At 42.0% G+C, this 16,750-nt stretch overlaps 1 protein-coding gene and 1 long non-coding RNA gene across 3 annotated transcripts in view; one reads left to right on the top strand and one right to left on the bottom strand.

Annotated features, from left to right (window-relative positions):
- Positions 1-16,750, bottom strand: part of LOC134198741 (uncharacterized) — a 434,518-nt gene that overhangs the window by 142,144 nt on the left and 275,624 nt on the right. The window lies entirely within an intron of this gene.
- Positions 1-16,750, top strand: part of LOC101738350 (sodium bicarbonate cotransporter 3) — a 64,772-nt gene that overhangs the window by 8,985 nt on the left and 39,037 nt on the right. Inside the window, exon 1 of one of the 2 annotated variants that reach the window (XM_062668080.1) lies at positions 1,825-1,960. The exons of the other annotated variant lie outside the window; for it this stretch is intronic. Within the exon in view, the coding sequence (XP_062524064.1) occupies positions 1,938-1,960 (23 nt within the window). The 5' untranslated portion in view covers positions 1,825-1,937. Of the gene's footprint in view, positions 1-1,824; positions 1,961-16,750 lie in introns of those variants that run through there. 2 annotated transcript variants of the gene reach the window in all.

Genomic DNA, 16,750 nt, shown 5'->3' with positions numbered 1-16,750 from the left:
ATGAAAGAGGAGTGGTGTGCGTGCGGTAGAAATTCGAATGTTGAGATGGATGTGTGAAGTGACAAGAACGGACAAGATAAAGAATGAGTATATGAGAGGAAGTGTGAAAGTAGCCCCGGTAGTCAACAAATTAAAGAGCGGACGGTTAGCGTGGTATGGACATGTGATGCGTAGAGAGAAGATGCATGTGACTAGGAGATGTATGGAAATGAGAGTGCAAGGTAGAGGAGGAAGAAGTCGACCGAAGAAGACATGTATGGAGCGTGTGATTGACGTCGTTCTCGTCGAACCCGTCTCTTGCGACGAAGGGCTCGGCGAGTAAATTAGCCCGCAGACACAACCCACTGAGTTTCTCGCCGGATCTTCTCAGTGGGTCGCGTTTCCGATCCGATGGTAGATTCTGCGAAGCACTGCTTCTGTTAGGGTTCGTGTTAGCGACGTCGTCCCCCGGTTTGAGCCCCGTGAGCTCACCTCTGACATGCAATTGAATTAGATACGTGGTGTGCGTGCCTAGAATAGCATCACCCCCTCCGGGTAATGGCTATAGCGTTATCGCCAATTATGCCTATTACTGGATTAAACAATTTACCTCCGAGAACACTGAGGCACTACTATATAAATATACACACACACACACATGCAAGTACACCCAACACCCACACACTTATCTTTGCATGTTGATTCATGTCCGTTGATTTATTTATGGGCTGAGTTCGTCCACATTGTGTGTGCGATTTTAGTTAGAGCGGAGTCTCCTGACACAGGCTGCCAATTTATTTTACAACCCAATTAAATCTTACCCCTTATGTCTCAGGGGAGTAGAACTAGAACTAAATAAGCCTATGAATCGTTGTCTTCAATAATTCTTGTCAACAAAAATGTTAAGTTGAAACAACTTTTTGCGAAGATAGCTTTTTTGTAAAGATTTCATTTTCCCATGTTGTGTACTTTCACAGATGCTCACACACACACACAGGATCACTTAATGGATCACGATTATTTTTACCTGAATTGTTATTTAAAAACTGAAGAAACTCTAAATTAAAAAAATAAGCAGTCACACAAATTAGCACCTTATTAGTCTTATTACTTTTTTTTTTAATTAGTCTTATTACTTTATTAAATACTAGAGATGTTATCCGCATAAGCTTTGTAATTCAGAAGGAATTAAGCACTTTGTAAGAGTGAGTGAGTAGCCTACGAGTATTTTTTTTCCTTTTTCTTGACTTACAGTAGCGGTATATTCAATTTGAGAAGTTGTAATCAAGGATAACCGACCTTCGATGTCGTGAAATATTTCAAAGGACCGATTTTGTTTTTCTATTAGCTCACAAAATTAAATGACATCCTGAAATGTGGCGTTTCATTAAAAAATCTATACATATATAAAAATGAATTTCGGTTCATTAGATTTGGCTAATTTTGATCTTGAATTATTTGTGGAAGTCCAGAGAAAGTTTTAAAGATAGATAAATATGAAAATGCTCGGAATTAAATAAAAATAACAATTTTGTTTTCCCTTTGATGTGTCCTCCGTCGGACGGATTCCTTTTGTTTGTTTTAAGTTTATTTTATACAAAAGTGTAGGTCTTTTATTTCTCGATTGAGGCACTACGAAATCTGCCGGGTCAACTAGTAATTCAATAAATTTATACATATAAAAAATTTACAATATAATCTAATATAATCCACTCGAAAACAGATAAATGTAAATCCTATTTACACGTAACTACCCTCAGGACATCTGGTTCGAGATCACCTACCCCCTCGTGACTAGAATCTTAGGCGTCTAGACTCTAGACATTTATCGCGAAGTCTAGACGAGCAACGCACGTGCTTTTTAGTCTGAAACTAGCATTAGGAAAAACGAACTGGTGGCTCTCAAACTTTCATTTTAAATTATCATTTATGATTATGTGAGCAGTGTTACACACAGCATGGCAGGTACAAGTGAATACGAGTAAGTACCATCGACTGACTCGAATTAATATGCAGTCAGACGTTATATTGCTTAAATCAATAAATAAATATTTAGAATATATGTTAAATTATTAAGAATTATTGCCTAACTCTGAATACTAATATACTATACTATTATAATAATTAAATTTAGAAATAAATACAAGAACAAAGAGATGTTCTCCGCAGTTACGATATTGGATCTCGAATCTTGGATCTTTCAATGAACAATTATTAATATGCGAGAATAAAGTCAACAAAATATGTAGTCGGTAAATGAACAACGTTGTCTATGAATTTGACTATTAATTAATTTCGATCTTATTTGTAAATAGCTTTTGCCCGCGACTTCGTCCGCGTGGAATAGTTCACAAATAATTTTGTATTTCAGAACAAATTTGGTTAGCATAAAAAACGTTATAGTGAGCCAACCTTAACATATAGACGTATACTGTCGCGGACTTTTTTTTAGATCTTTTAAAGGGGAACTATTCTGTCATACATTATTTAAGCGAAACTTTAACCGTTTCTGCAGCGCACGCAGCGGAAACTCTCAAGCCTATATATAGCCTTCCTCGATAAATGGGCTATCTAAAACTCAAAAGAATTTTTCAAATCGGACCAGTAGTTCCTGAGAGTAGCGCGTTCAAACAAACAAACTCTTCAGCTTTATAATATTAGTATAGATATTAATAGTTGTTAGTAAGCACAGTTATACAGAAAATTAAGTGAACAAAAGTAGAAGGAGTTAAGGGGCGACTTCGAAGTACATATCATCACAGTGCTTCCCAACACGTAACATGGAAAACTATTTAATGATGTGAAATGCTATTTCATCTGCTAATTCTTGATGTATCGTCTAATTGTTAGGAAAGGTTCTCGTAAAAAGAACACACCTTGAGTTTCCGCACAACCTTCACAATTATTGTAAAACTGTATTAAGAATCGGTGATACAGCCGAGCTTATTTTAAAGCGTATATTTCAATAAAACTTGCAGGCGTTGAGAAGCCAAGGAATAAAATATATTTTCGTGTAATTTGAACTTTCACTGGTGGTAGAACCTCTTGTGAGTCCGCACGGGTAGGTACCACCACCCCGCCTATTTCTGCCGTGAAGCAGTAATGCGTTTCGGCTTGAAGGATGGGGTAGCCATTGTAACTATACTGAGACCTCAGAACTTATATTTCAAGGTGGGTGGCGCATTTACATCGTAGATGTCTATGGGCTGGGAATGAACGAAATATATAATCTATGCATCTATAGGTATACAATAACTTTTGCAACGTTGACAATAAAACTGTAGTTGTATTATAAAATATTTATGCACATTGAAATTTTATTTACCGAGAAGATTGCCATTATTAAATGAAACTAATTATAAATCACTGATTTTCATATTTTCTCTGTGTGTGAATATATAGACGTAAGAAAGCGGAATTGTCGTAATTTGAAAAATGTAACTTTACACCAGAGCCATAAAACTAACGGGACTAGAGATAGAAAGTTGAAAATTGATAGGTGTTTATATAATCTAAAGCTTATCTAATTAAATTATATTATTATAAATATACTTCGGTTCCCTCTGTATTTGGTACCGCATGTTCCATGGGGAGTGCTCTGAGGAATTGTTCGAGGTTATACCAACGTCTCGTTTTTACCATCGCACCGCCCGCCACCGGAATAAAGTCCATCCATACTACCTGGAGCCACTGCGGTCATCCACAGTGCGTTTCCAGAGATCTTTTTTGCCACGTACCATCCGGCTATAGAATGAGCTCCCCTCCACGGTGTTTCCCGAGCGCTATGACATGTCCTTCTTCAAACGAGGCTTGTGGAGAGTATTAAGCGGTAGGCAGCGGCTTGGCTCTGCCCTTGGCATTGCTGAAGTCCATGGGCGACGGTAACCACTCACCATCAGGTGGGCCGTATGCTCGTCTGCCTACAAAGGCAATAAAAAATAAATAAATACAAATTTTCAATTTTCTATCTCTAAAAATATAATTAGAGTTGTGAATTTTTTAAATAGCTAGTGATAATCTAATGTTGGGTATGTCAAGTTTCTCTTTACACTCTTAAAACTGGTATACAAAGTGGTATTTTATAAAAACAAACATAATCAACGTAATTTTTGTAGCCTAGATGGTTACAGGGCCAGCCTAGTGCTAACACCAGGCTGGCCGTGGTAACCGGAGCCCATAGACATCTACAACGTAAATGCCGCCGCCCACCTCGAGACATGAGTTGTAAGGTTTCAGTTTTAACATCACATTTCCAAATATATCTAGAACATTTCCTACACATATAAAATTGTTAGAACGCATCCAATATTTATAATATTGTGTATATACATAAGTAATATTATGTTTTTAATATTGCTTGCCTATTATTATTTTTTTATTGCTTTGAAGTGTGGACAAGCTCACAGCCCACCTGGTGTTAAGTGGTCACTAGAGCCCATAGACATCTACGACGTAAATGCGCCACCCACCTTGAGATATTAGTTCTAAGGTCTCAATATAGTTACAACGGCTACCCCGCCCTTCAAACCGAAACACATTGGTGCTTCACGGCAGAAATAGGCGGGGTGGTGGTCCCTACCCGTGCGGACTCACAAGACGTCCTACCACTAGTAAACATAACATAAAATTTTCTGTGCAAATAAATACATACCCGGCCTGATGATACGGTCGCCAACCAGTCCTATGCGCAAAACTATCGCTATCGAAGACTATACTCACTTGTTTGAAGAATCTACATAATTTATAGCTAAATGAGGTTTTCAGTGATAAAGACGCACAAGTTCAAACGCTGCGTACACAAACTAGCCCTTCAAATTAAAGTCAGTCGTAAACGAGCTTCTGGCTACGAATGAATAGAAGAAAACCACTTTTTTTTTTATTACTTAGATGGGTGGACGAGCTCACAGCCCACCTGGTGTTAAGTGGTTACTGGAGCCCATAGACATCTACAACGTAAATGCGCCACCCACCTTGAGATATAAGTTCTAAGGTCTCAGTATAGTTACAACGGCTACCCCACCCTTCGAACCGAAACGCATTACTGCTTCACGGCGGAAATAGGCGGGGTGGTGGTACCTACCCGTGCGGACTCCCAAGAGGTCCTACCACCAGTGAAAAATTTAAGCTTTGCGTCTCTGAAATTAAGGTCAAGTGTATATAAGCATATACAGTTATTTACGACGTAATGTCTAAATGCAATCAACTTAAATGGGAATGTAACGTAAAAGCGAATATTGAGTTATTTGCGACGAATCGCCCTCAAATGGCAAATAAAACGCTTGCAAATTTAATCAGAATTTGTCAACCGCTAGCCTGTTATTGGTATTAATGGCGTATAACGCTTTTATTGCTTCATAGTCATAATGTGAACTTGTTGAAAATGTTGTGGTATTCATTTTTATATTGGAAAGTTATAGTTTAAAGAAATTTGATTTAATTCGACAGTGATATTATTATACATATTTATTATACAAACTTAAAAACATTTTTGGAACGAAGTTCCTTACGGCAGGCTTGGAGGGGATAGGGATTTTGCTGCGCGACCGAACTGAAAAAAATGTGATAGTAAAACCGTAAGAAAAAATCCGTGGAAAAAAGTGCGTCGAATAAAACCGTTAAATGAGACGTGCGCAGGCGCGACAGTCGCATACACAAGCGAGTAGTGTATAATACCTTTCTCTTTCTCCCTCTTTCTTTTCGTTCTCTCATCCATTCTCTTTCTATTTTACGTAATTTATTATTTCCTAAAATACTGAATTTCCTAAATACTTTCCTATACTTAAATAAAAACTAATCAGCAAAATTTAAGAGAAAAATCAAGAAAACCTACATAAAATTGAGCACGTTTTTTTTTTTGCAAATTGTGTCGATTCTTCATTAGCCGAAGGAACTTCGTTCCTACCTGGTGTCCCACGACACCACATTTTGTTTTTTTATTATTTATTTACGGCTATCGGTTACACGCCCTTATAGCTTATATTAAACTTAATTTTTACGTATGGAGTATGTCAAAATTACAATATTCTAATAAATGAAAGACGATATGAATTTTGATTAATTTGAGTCACTAATCAATTTGGATGAAATAAAAAGAAACGAGACGAGACGAGATGAAATAAAGTAGTCTCAATAAAATGGTGGCTAGACTGACGGCAAAACCGAAACGCATTGCTGCTTCACGGCTGAAATAAGCAGGGTGGTGTACCTACCCGTCCGTACTTACAAGAGGTCCTACCACCAGTAAAAATGTCCATGGTATAATATATAAATAAAAAGTTCTTTGAAATTGAAAGTTAATTTTTACAAACCAGGGTTCCTAAAATACTACCAGAGTACAATAATTACATCGACTCTTAGATTTTTTTATCAAAATCCTAATTGTTCGAAATCCCAAAAATGTTATTTTTATGGTTAGCGTTTTTTTTTTTTAGAGAAATTCAAATGTCGAGTTGAGTTTTTCCAGAAAACGTCTCCTCGTAAACCGTTTTCGCAATACAAGAATTACATTATTTCGTTCTTACAAGTCTATGCCAATCATGTTTGTACGATGAACGGACGCCTACACTATTATTTGTACTACAAGTCTGTATTCACAAATGTAATTTTCTAAATTTCCATTAGGGTTCACTTGTTGACTTCGAGCTGCGGATTAAATGAGCCTCATTCATGGTTCATCTAAATCAGGCTTTTGATACGCTTGATAAGATTCAAATACATCCTTTCTGGAGTAGACGGCTAAAATGGCTCACGATTCACCTTATGTTAAGTGCTTACCGAAGCCTAAGATGGTCACCTAAAAGGTGATCTTGAAATTTGAGGTTAAAATCTCAATTTTCTTGCACAACTACTGTCCGACCCTGTGAATTTTACTGGTGGTAGGACCTCTTGTGAGTCCGCGCGGTTAGGTACCACCATCCTGCCTATTTCTGCCATGTAGTAATGCGTTTCGGTTTGAAGGGTGAGGCAGCCGTTGTAACTATAAGTATACTTGAGACCTTAGAATTTATATCTCAAGGTGGGTGGCGCATTTACGTCGTAGATGTCTATGGGCTACAGTAACCACTTAACACCAGGTGGGCTGTGAGCTCGTCCACCCATCTAAGCAATAAAAAAAAAATAAAAAAATAGAAATGTCTTTATAGACAACTAGTGACCCGCCCTCGCTTCTCTTCGGAAACATTAAAACACACATGAAACCAAAAAAAAAAAAATTAAAAAAAGTAGCCTATGTTCATCAGGGACAATGTCGGCTTCTAATGGAAAAAGAATTTTTCAAATCGGTCCAGTAGTTTCGGAGCCTATTCGAAACAAACAAACAAACAAATCTTTCTTTTTTTTTTTTTTTTTTTTTTTTATGATTGAAGGATTACTGGTGGCCCGGAGGCCTTTCCAGTTTCACCAGGACAGGTGGGCGAGCAAAAGCTCAGCCAGGAGGGGTGGGATTTGCTAACAGCTACCCGAGCGCCTCCGAAGGAGACCTAACAGCTCAAGAGCAGCTGTTTCGCGAATGAATCTACTACCGGATCGGAATCGCGACCCGCTGAGAAGATCCGGCGAGAAACTCAGCGAGCTGAATCATGGGTTAGGTTGCACGGCGAACTCTTTGTCGAGTTCGACGAGTACGGTTACCGAGGTCCCTAAGCCTGCTCCTAGAGCTGAAGGCGTCTAGTGCGAAGGTTATTGGATCTGATGGATCCGTAAGGACGTGTCTAGGGCGTCGACGGTGACTGGCTCCTGCATGATCAGGATTCGGGGAGTAGTCAGCGGCGGCTACGATAAGGCGATTATCATGACGCATAGCCTTATCGAAGTACCGTTCCGACGCTGACTTCATGTATTTCTGTATAGATTCGAGGCCCAGGTCGTCGTGTAGGTCAACGTTCCTCACGAACCACGGAGCTCCGACGGCTAACCTGCAAAAGCGGGATTGTAGAGATTGAAGGGTGTCTATGTGCGTGCGGGCCGCGTGAGCGAACACCACACTCGCGTAAGTCATGACGGGCCTTATGCAAGTTTTGTAAAGTGTCACCTTGTTCCGAAGGGACATTTTACTCCGCTTACAAATCATGGGGTAGAGTCTACCGAGAATAAACGCGGCACGGTCACGGACTGATTTTATATGCGGGCGGAATGTCATCGATGCATCCAGGGTAACGCCCAGGTACTTGACCTTCCTGGCCCAGGGTATGGATTGACTAAAGAGAGTAATCGGGGGTGTGAGATTCCTCCTCCTAATACGGGAGGAAATCCGTGTGGAGCTTCCCCTCTGAAAGAGCACCGCAGTACTTTTCGCTGGGTTGATGTCTATGCGCCATTTTCGGAACCACTGTCCTAGGGCTAGGGCTGCGCTCTGAAGCTTCTTCGCGATTAGGGACTTGTTTCTACTGGAATAGTAAACAGTCGTGTCGTCGGCGAATAAAGCTAAATGGGTCGGCGGCGACCGGGGAATATCGTTAACGAATAAGCTAAATAGGAGGGGTGAGAGGACAGAGCCTTGCGGGACTCCAGCTGTGAGAGGTCGTGGGGAGGAGCGGGTTCCCTCGACTCGATATCGAAAAGAGCGGTTCGACAAGAAGTCCCGTATGATGAGCACGAGACTATCCGGCACACCCATGTTGAATAGTTTGAAAATCAAACCGTTGTGCCAGACTTTGTCGAACGCTTTTGCGACGTCGAAGAAGAGAGCTCCCGTGTATAACGGTTTTGGTCGATTAAGCCCCACAAGAATGTGCTCCGTGAGGCGGTGCACCTGTTGAACGCATGAGTGATTTGTACGGAATCCGAATTGTTCATCGATGAGAATGCCCTTGGATGAGACGAAGTCTCTGAGGCGTTTGTAGAGCAGACGCTCATACAGTTTGCCTAGAGACATGAGGAGGCTAATCGGGCGGTAGCTCGTCGGATGATTTTTTGGTTTACCGGGTTTATGTATGCCGATAACGTCCGCTTCTTTCCACACCGCGGGAAAGATACAGTTCGCCATAGCGGCATTGAAAATAGATGCCAACATCACGATGAGTTGGACGGGTAGAAGTTTAATAACGCGGTTGGATATACCGTCGGAACCGGGAGCCTTGCGAGGACGTAGGTCTTTGATCAAGTCTTTAACTTCCATCGGGGTGACGGGTGGTAACACATCAGAGGGTGGCAAGGAGGCTCTGCGTTCTACCTCACTGTCTACTAATTCTACATGCACAGGGTCCACGGATTGAGTGCTGGGCGTGCACTGGGTTTGCAATGTATCGGCCAGCAGCTCTGCTTTTTCGTCATCATCGAACGCCGTGAGTCGGCCTGAGGGGCCTACGAGGGGGGGCATAGTTACTACCGTATCCGATTTGAGAGTACGAGCTAAGCGGTAGTAAGACCTTTGGGAGGGCGCGAGTCCTTCTAAGAAATCAGACCATCTGGCATCTCGGACTTCGGCGATGCGAGACTTTACGTCGCGTTGTAGGGCACGCATTCGAATACGATTTTCCGCGGTAGGATACCTGTCGTAGGCGCGTATCGAGGCGTTCTTAGCTCTAAGGAGTTCCCTAATATCGTCGGACAATTTGAAGCGGTGAAGGAAGTCCTCCGCTACAACTTGTTTCGATGACCTATCTAATGTCGAGGTGATGTGTGACGTTAAGATGTCTATGGCTTCAGCGGTATCCTGAGGAGACGGGGTAGAGTCCGGGCTAAACGGTAGCGATGGTGGATCAGATTCAGCCAGGCTGATGCCCAGCGTGTGCCAATCCACCACAGTCCTCGTGACGGGAACGGAATCGGGAGCGCGACCGAGCTTCATAACGACGGGACGGTGGTCTGAATCTAACTCTGAAACTACTTCGATCGAGTGTAAGCGCAGAGTTACGTTTTTTAATAACGCTATGTCGAGTATATCCGGGCGATGCGCGATATTTAGCGGGTAGTGAGTCGGGATTAGCGGAGCGACGATATCGAAGGCGAGATTATCGACTAACGCGTCAAGCCGCCTGCCATTCGGGGTTGTGGTGTGTGAGTTCCACCTGATGTGTTTACAATTTAGGTCGCCCGCCAGAATGACAGAGCTCCCTATGCCGAGCAGCGCCTCGATATCACTGCTTAGAACGATCTTATCCGGTGGAAGATAAACGGACGCGATAACGATCGGCGCGTGTCCCGTCAGTGAGATTCGGCACACTGATGCTTCGATATTAGCGAGCGCGGGAGGATCGAGCGGGACGCAATGCAGGGCTCTTCTATAGTAAATGACGGTACCACCACCACGAGCAGAGAGCCTGTCGTTCCTGACCATGTTATAGTTCGCGATTTTAGGGTCACGGCGCGCGGGCTTAAGTAGGGTCTCCTGCACTAAAAAGATATCAATTTGATGGTCACGCAAAAAGTCAGAAACCTGATCACGCTGATTTGCGAGACCGTAAGCGTTAAAAAATCCTATCGTTACGGATAGGGGCTTTATTCTACTTATATACGCCATTGATTACCGGCGGAGTGAGGGGAGGACGTACGTATTTAATGACGCGTATACGTCGGCGTATTCTTGCACAACGGCGATAAAGTGTTGTGCAGTGGAGGCAGAGCGAATGGCGTCGCCCAAAGCGTTAACGCGCTCAAAGTTGATCGACTGAAAGAAGTCGATCGCTAAAGCGAGATTGTCGGACGCGGTCGGAGGGCAAGTCGCGGGAGAGGGACGAGTCGCGGGGGCGGGACGAATCGCGGAGGAGGGAGTTGTAGCCGTGTTCATGTACGGCAGCGGTTTCGCCCAGGCCGAGACACTGGGCACCGGCGCCGGAACGAACGCTGGCTTAGCCTGCGACACAGAGGGTGCCGAGGCTTTGATGTCTGGGCCGGAAGCTCGGAGGCGGTTTTGGCGGGCGACGCGGCGATTTATTTTCGGGGCTCGGGGGCATCCGCGGTAATTTGCGGGGTGACCCTGTGTTCGACACAGGACGCAGCTAGGCGGTTCTGTCGCGGTTTTTTGATCGCGAGTGCATAGGGCCGTGGCGTGATCGCCTAAGCACTTGACGCATCGGGGGCGCGCGTGACAGTTACGGGAAGAATGCCCGTATAATTGGCAGTTATGGCACTGGCTAGGTGTGCCTTTCTTGTGTGGGGTTTCGACTGCGATTCCGGAAAGGCTACAGACCGTTCGGATGTTGAATATTTGCTTACCCTCGGGGGTAGGCTGGAGGGCGACGAGAACCATATTATATGGCTCCCTTCCGCGGCCTGTGTGCATGCGGTGTACGGAGTTAACCGGTAGGCCTTGTTCGAGAAGGTCGGCCTTGACGAGCTCGGCATCCAACTCTTTAGGGATGCCACGTATAACGGCACGGAGTTCGCGCTCCTCCTGGAGCGTATATGTGTGGAAACTTATACGCTCCTTACGGAGGTAAGAAGAGAGGGCCCTATGGTCGTCGGATGTTTGAACCTTAATTTGAATGCCGTTCGCGAGGTTACGGGCATTCGTAAAATTGATATTTTTGGCCTTAAGGGCCAGGGAAACTCGTTCCCAAGCTGCCTTCTCTTGAAGGATTACCGGGGGAGGGGTCTGGGCTTTATTTTGTGCCACCGGACGCGGCGACGGAGTGGCACGGGCTGGAGGCGCAACGGGAGTCTGAGGGCGGGGGCGCGACGCGTTCGCGGCTTTGCTAATTTTAGCGGCCGCGGGAGCTCGAGACTCCGCGGCACGCTTCTTACCCTTTTGCACCAGGGTGAATCCATCCGTCGATGAGGCGGGAGCGAGGTCGACCTCCATCTCCGAGTCAGAGTCGGAGGACGAGGAGGCGGGCGCAGGTGACCTACGAGTAGGTGTTTTCGACGGCGCGACGGAGGCAGCGGATGATCGCGCTGCTGGAACGGTGACCACGGCGGACGACGCAGCAGTTTTACTCGCCAGTATAGGCGACGCGGGAACGGCAGGCACGACGGAGGCTGCGGTGCTCGATGCAGAAGCTTTGCACGCAGGTACAGGCGACGCAGGAGCAGCGAGCTCGGTGGAGTCCACGAGAGGGCTCGCAGTGTGATCGGCCTTGAAGGCCTGAAACTCGGAAGTGAGCTTTGGGTAGCGAAGCCGGAGAAATTCCGCAAATACAGCGTCCATGATGTCTACGTGCCCAGGTGGGGCTACCCTGGGTCTTAGAAAACACTCGCCTTGCGGCGAGGCCCCAACTTCTCGGACCTGAGCGGTTCTATTGAACACAGGTGGCGATGCGGCACGATTACTGCAGGACAAAGAAAAATCACAACAAAACGGAAATAGCAAAAAGAAACAAACCAATTAAACACTTCCAGGAAGACAGTTTGTCGGCAGATGTACCACGAACACAGAAATAACAAAAGGAAACAAAACAAATAAAAACTTCCAGGAAGAGCACTTAGTCGGCAGATGTACCACGAACACAGGCCGCGCGAACAATGGCCGGGCTAACAAAAGCCGGGCGAACAAAGGCCGGGCGATCGAGTGGTCGATGAGCACGTCCGCGCGTGACGGGTGCCTCTATCGGAATATCAATGGATTGACAAATCTTTCCTCTTTATAATATTAGTATAGAAAACGACAGTAGTTAACACAATTCCAAACTTGACGAATAATAACGCCCTAGTCATCCACGTGACCATGAAAACTGGACAGAAACGTCGGAAATTACATATACATATATAATAACAGTAAATAAAATCAAAATTTAACCGTAAAACTAGTTTTAATTATGTTGATATAATAATTGGCTTCTAATTACGAAAATGACAATAGGATTAGAAAATAAAATAAGAAACAGCACAGAGATTTCAGATTTTGTGAAACGTTATCAGTTACCAAATTTAATTTAAAAGTTCAAAGGGATCAACGCTGCTACAGTGTCTTAATTAATGTTCCGTGACGTAAGCGGTCCTAGATTACGTTCTGATTGACCCGAACATCAAACGATTATTTTCCTTAATATTCTCAACAATGTTTATTACAAAAAAAAAAGGAAATTTAGCAATAACGTATCCGTAATTTTATAAGTTTCTGGCGTTTGAATTTTATAATTATTATTTTTAAACTATTGCATAGCTTTTATCGCGGTCCTTGAGCGCGGCGACCGAATCATGAAATTCCGTAACGAAAAAAACCTAACACCCCTCACTCCGCCTATCATGTAGCTCGCGTTCAACGCATTCACACGTTGCGCTTGTGTAGTGTTTGTGAATAAGCGCGTGGCGTGACGTCACACTGCATGCGCATCATGAAAAGTCTGCCCATCTCTCTCTCGCGCGGTCTAGCTTATGAGTGTGAAGGGGACAGTTAATGTTTTGCTTTTATTAATGTTTAATATAGCGTGGTCTTGTTTTATTATTGTTTTAATATTAAATAATCATGGTTGTTTTTTATTTTCTTATTTTAAAAAATGGAACCCTAAAATTTTGGCGATGTTACAGTTTAATCGAAAGCTTTCTAATAAAATTGAATTCCTAATAAAACTTTGTATTTTTTTTTCTATACATGTAAAGAATTATACAAGGTTCAGCTAATTCTGTTGGAATAAATTAGGAAATTACTCGGAATTAAAGGGATTTTAAAAATATTTATTTGTGCCTCAGATCACTACTGGGTTTTTGGTGTGTAGGATATACCTAACGCTATGTATCAAATAGTGGACTGTCAATTTGGTAAGTAATAATCAGTTTTTATCTTCCTACCTAAGCCAAAATTGACGCATGAATTGAGGCAGAAATGTACAGAATGGCGGTACGTTAAAGTACGAAATTACAATATTATACGCCATAATACTAATGAATAGTAGATTAGCACAATCAACACCGCCAGTAACGAATCAGTATAAGCGTAAGGGATTATACAAGTTACTTCATAAGCAAATCTCATTTGCGGCATCACTAACCGACTTAGTAGATCCCAATTGAAACAATTATAAGATCCTGAGTCAAAAGTTCAATTATAATTTAGAAATGTTTTCGTTGACTATTTATTGACTACGTATTAACTACTGTTTTTTTTAATTTAATCATAATATTAGTTAGTAAATATATTTTTTTCTGTCCATAAGATATTCAATTTTAAATACCTACTCTTAGCCGAGCTTAAAAAATGTGATCTTCGTTAAAGTCATCGTCTATGACCTTTGTAACTTATTCAAACAGGTCGGGAATTGAAAATGTACATTAGTCAATTTTTATAACTTCTGTTCAATATTGCTTTTTTTTGAGCTATTGCATAGCTTTTATAGCGAGCTTTGAGCGCGGCGATCGAATCAAGAAATTACGTAACGAAAATAAAACCTAACACCCCCACTCCGCCTACCATATAGCTCGCGTTCAACACATTCACACGTTGCGCTTGTGTAATGTTTGTGAATAAGCGTGCGGCGTGACGTCGCACTGCATGCGCATCATGAAAACTCTGTCCATCTCTCTTTCGCGCGGTCTAGCTTATGAGTGTGAAGAGGACAGTTAATGTTTTGCTTTTGTTAATATTTATAAATACATATAGCGTGGTCTTATTTTGTGATTGTTTTAATATTAAATTATTCTTGTCTAAAATTATAATTGCATAAGTTGATAAAAAATTGTATACAATAGCTTTACAGCGGCAGTTCACGAGTGCCACACGTTTGTTTTAATTCAGATTATATTATATTGTATTTCAGAAATGATTGAACATATTCCAGGATTATTACCACAATCGAAAGCAAGCATGCAAGATAATTCCGTCCCCTCATAACACATAGCAAGCACGTTCACATCAAACTGGTACATTTCCAGCTCAGTGACGCGTGACATTTCAATCGTACTATAGGCATCATGGTTATACAGACATGCATGGTTAGACAATAAGAACAACATAATATATCAACTGTTTTCTGTATTTCAGTTCATATTAGAACGTTTTTTTTTTTTTTTTATTGCCTTTGTAGGCAGACGGGCATACGGCCCACTTGATGGTGAGTGGTTACCGTCGCCCATGGACTTCAGCAATGCCAGGGGCAGAGCCAAGCCGCTGCCTACCGCTTAATACTCTCCATAAGCCTCGTTTGAAGAAGGACATATCATAGCGTTATACCTAACGGATGTTCATATTTACTTCTATTAAAGTTGTATAGTCGGTGTTGAGAACGACTCGGTGTTGTTAATTCTAAACATATTTACTGACAGTGCTGTTTTCTAAAAAATCGATTAGTAACACTTAGACAAAACGCTATCGTGAAATTACATATCGTATAGCTTATTAATTAAATGGTTAAAATACTTACTCAAGTAGGATTTTTTTTTTTTTGTCAGTAGGAAATCGCCGACTTCCGCCCTTTTCTGGGGATACTGGGCGGGGTATGTCAGAGTCGAACTGACTAAAACCTCCTGTCGCTCAACAACCAACGTCCAAACCTCGCATGAGACAGAACTCATGACAAGGCAAAGGGGGGAAAGGGAAGCGTTTAGTGCGGAGCACATCTCTCCCATCACCCTCCCCCTCGGAACGCCGGACTGGGGGTCGTCGGCGCCACGACCACCAGCCCTCTCGGTCGGCAGACTGTCCGAAGCCCGCCTAGATGGCGCCGGTTAGAGTGGGTACTCAAGTAGGATAATCAAAAACTATTTGGTAGAAACGAGAATAGTATTTTTATGGTTAGATTTTTTTTGTATTCCAGATACCATTTGAGACATTTGTTACTGGTGGTAGGACCTCTTATGAGTCCGTCCGGGTAGGTATCACCACCCTGCCTATTTCTGCCGTGAGCAGTAATGCGTTTCGGTTTGAAGGGTGGGGCAGCCGTTGTAACTATGTATACTGAGACCTAAGAACTGATATCTCAAGATGGGTGGCGCATTTACGTCGTAGATGTCTATGGGCTCCAGTAGCCACTTAACAACAGGTGGGCTGTGAGCTCGTCCACCTAACTAAGCAATAAAAAATAAAAATAAAAAAAGACTGATCGATCAAATAAGTCACAAACTTTCCTCCTGAACAACTCCTTGGAAAAGAAAACAAATTATATTACAGCGAACGATATTTTTTTTATCCTGTTATTCGTAGAGTTCCTTACATGCGTGCGTGGTTCGTAACTTTTAAAAGGGTATTTCCTTGTTCTAGTGACGGCTATTCCAAGGTTTTAACATTTACCACATAGTGTTGGTATCCCTAATTAAAACAATACTTTTCATTTTTACTAGTTACCCGACATACGTTGGCAAGTTCAAATTTCATTATATTTGCTCGTGATCACTTTGAAAACTTGTGAATTTTGTAGTTTGGTTGTGTTCAGCTATGAATTTTTCAATTTAAAAAGACAATTCAAATATCTGTTAATTTATTTTTCTTACAAACTTTATTCGGACTACACATACATACATAAGGAATATAATAAAATAATATAATAGATACATTAAGTAGATACAGGTCACAAAAACATAAATAAAAAACAAGCCTAAACTTAGTTTTCTATTAAGTATAATTTTTTTCTCAATAAGCTTTTCATACACACACAATGCTTCTACTTATTAACTAATAGCAAAAGTACTAAGATATTTATTTGCATTCACTAAAGATTCTTGTTAGTGTTTATGTTTTTTTCTATATTATATAAGTCCGAAATAATTATTCACAAAAAAAAAACAAAATCTTGAGTATAATGTAAATTACGTTAACCACATAATTCTGCGAATTAATCTCTATTTAACCTTCGTTAACTATCAGAACCTCAATGAATAATGGAATAACCACATCTTCATTACACTTCCCGGCATTAATCAATGGGCTTATGAATAAAAGTCTTAGCTTCGGAATAATGAAGTT

This window comes from Bombyx mori, chromosome 4 (assembly GCF_030269925.1).
Source record: "Bombyx mori chromosome 4, ASM3026992v2".
NCBI lineage: Eukaryota > Metazoa > Arthropoda > Insecta > Lepidoptera > Bombycidae > Bombyx > Bombyx mori.
The sequence above is the reverse complement of the archived record's forward strand: the minus strand, read 5'-3'. Positions and strand labels throughout refer to the sequence as shown.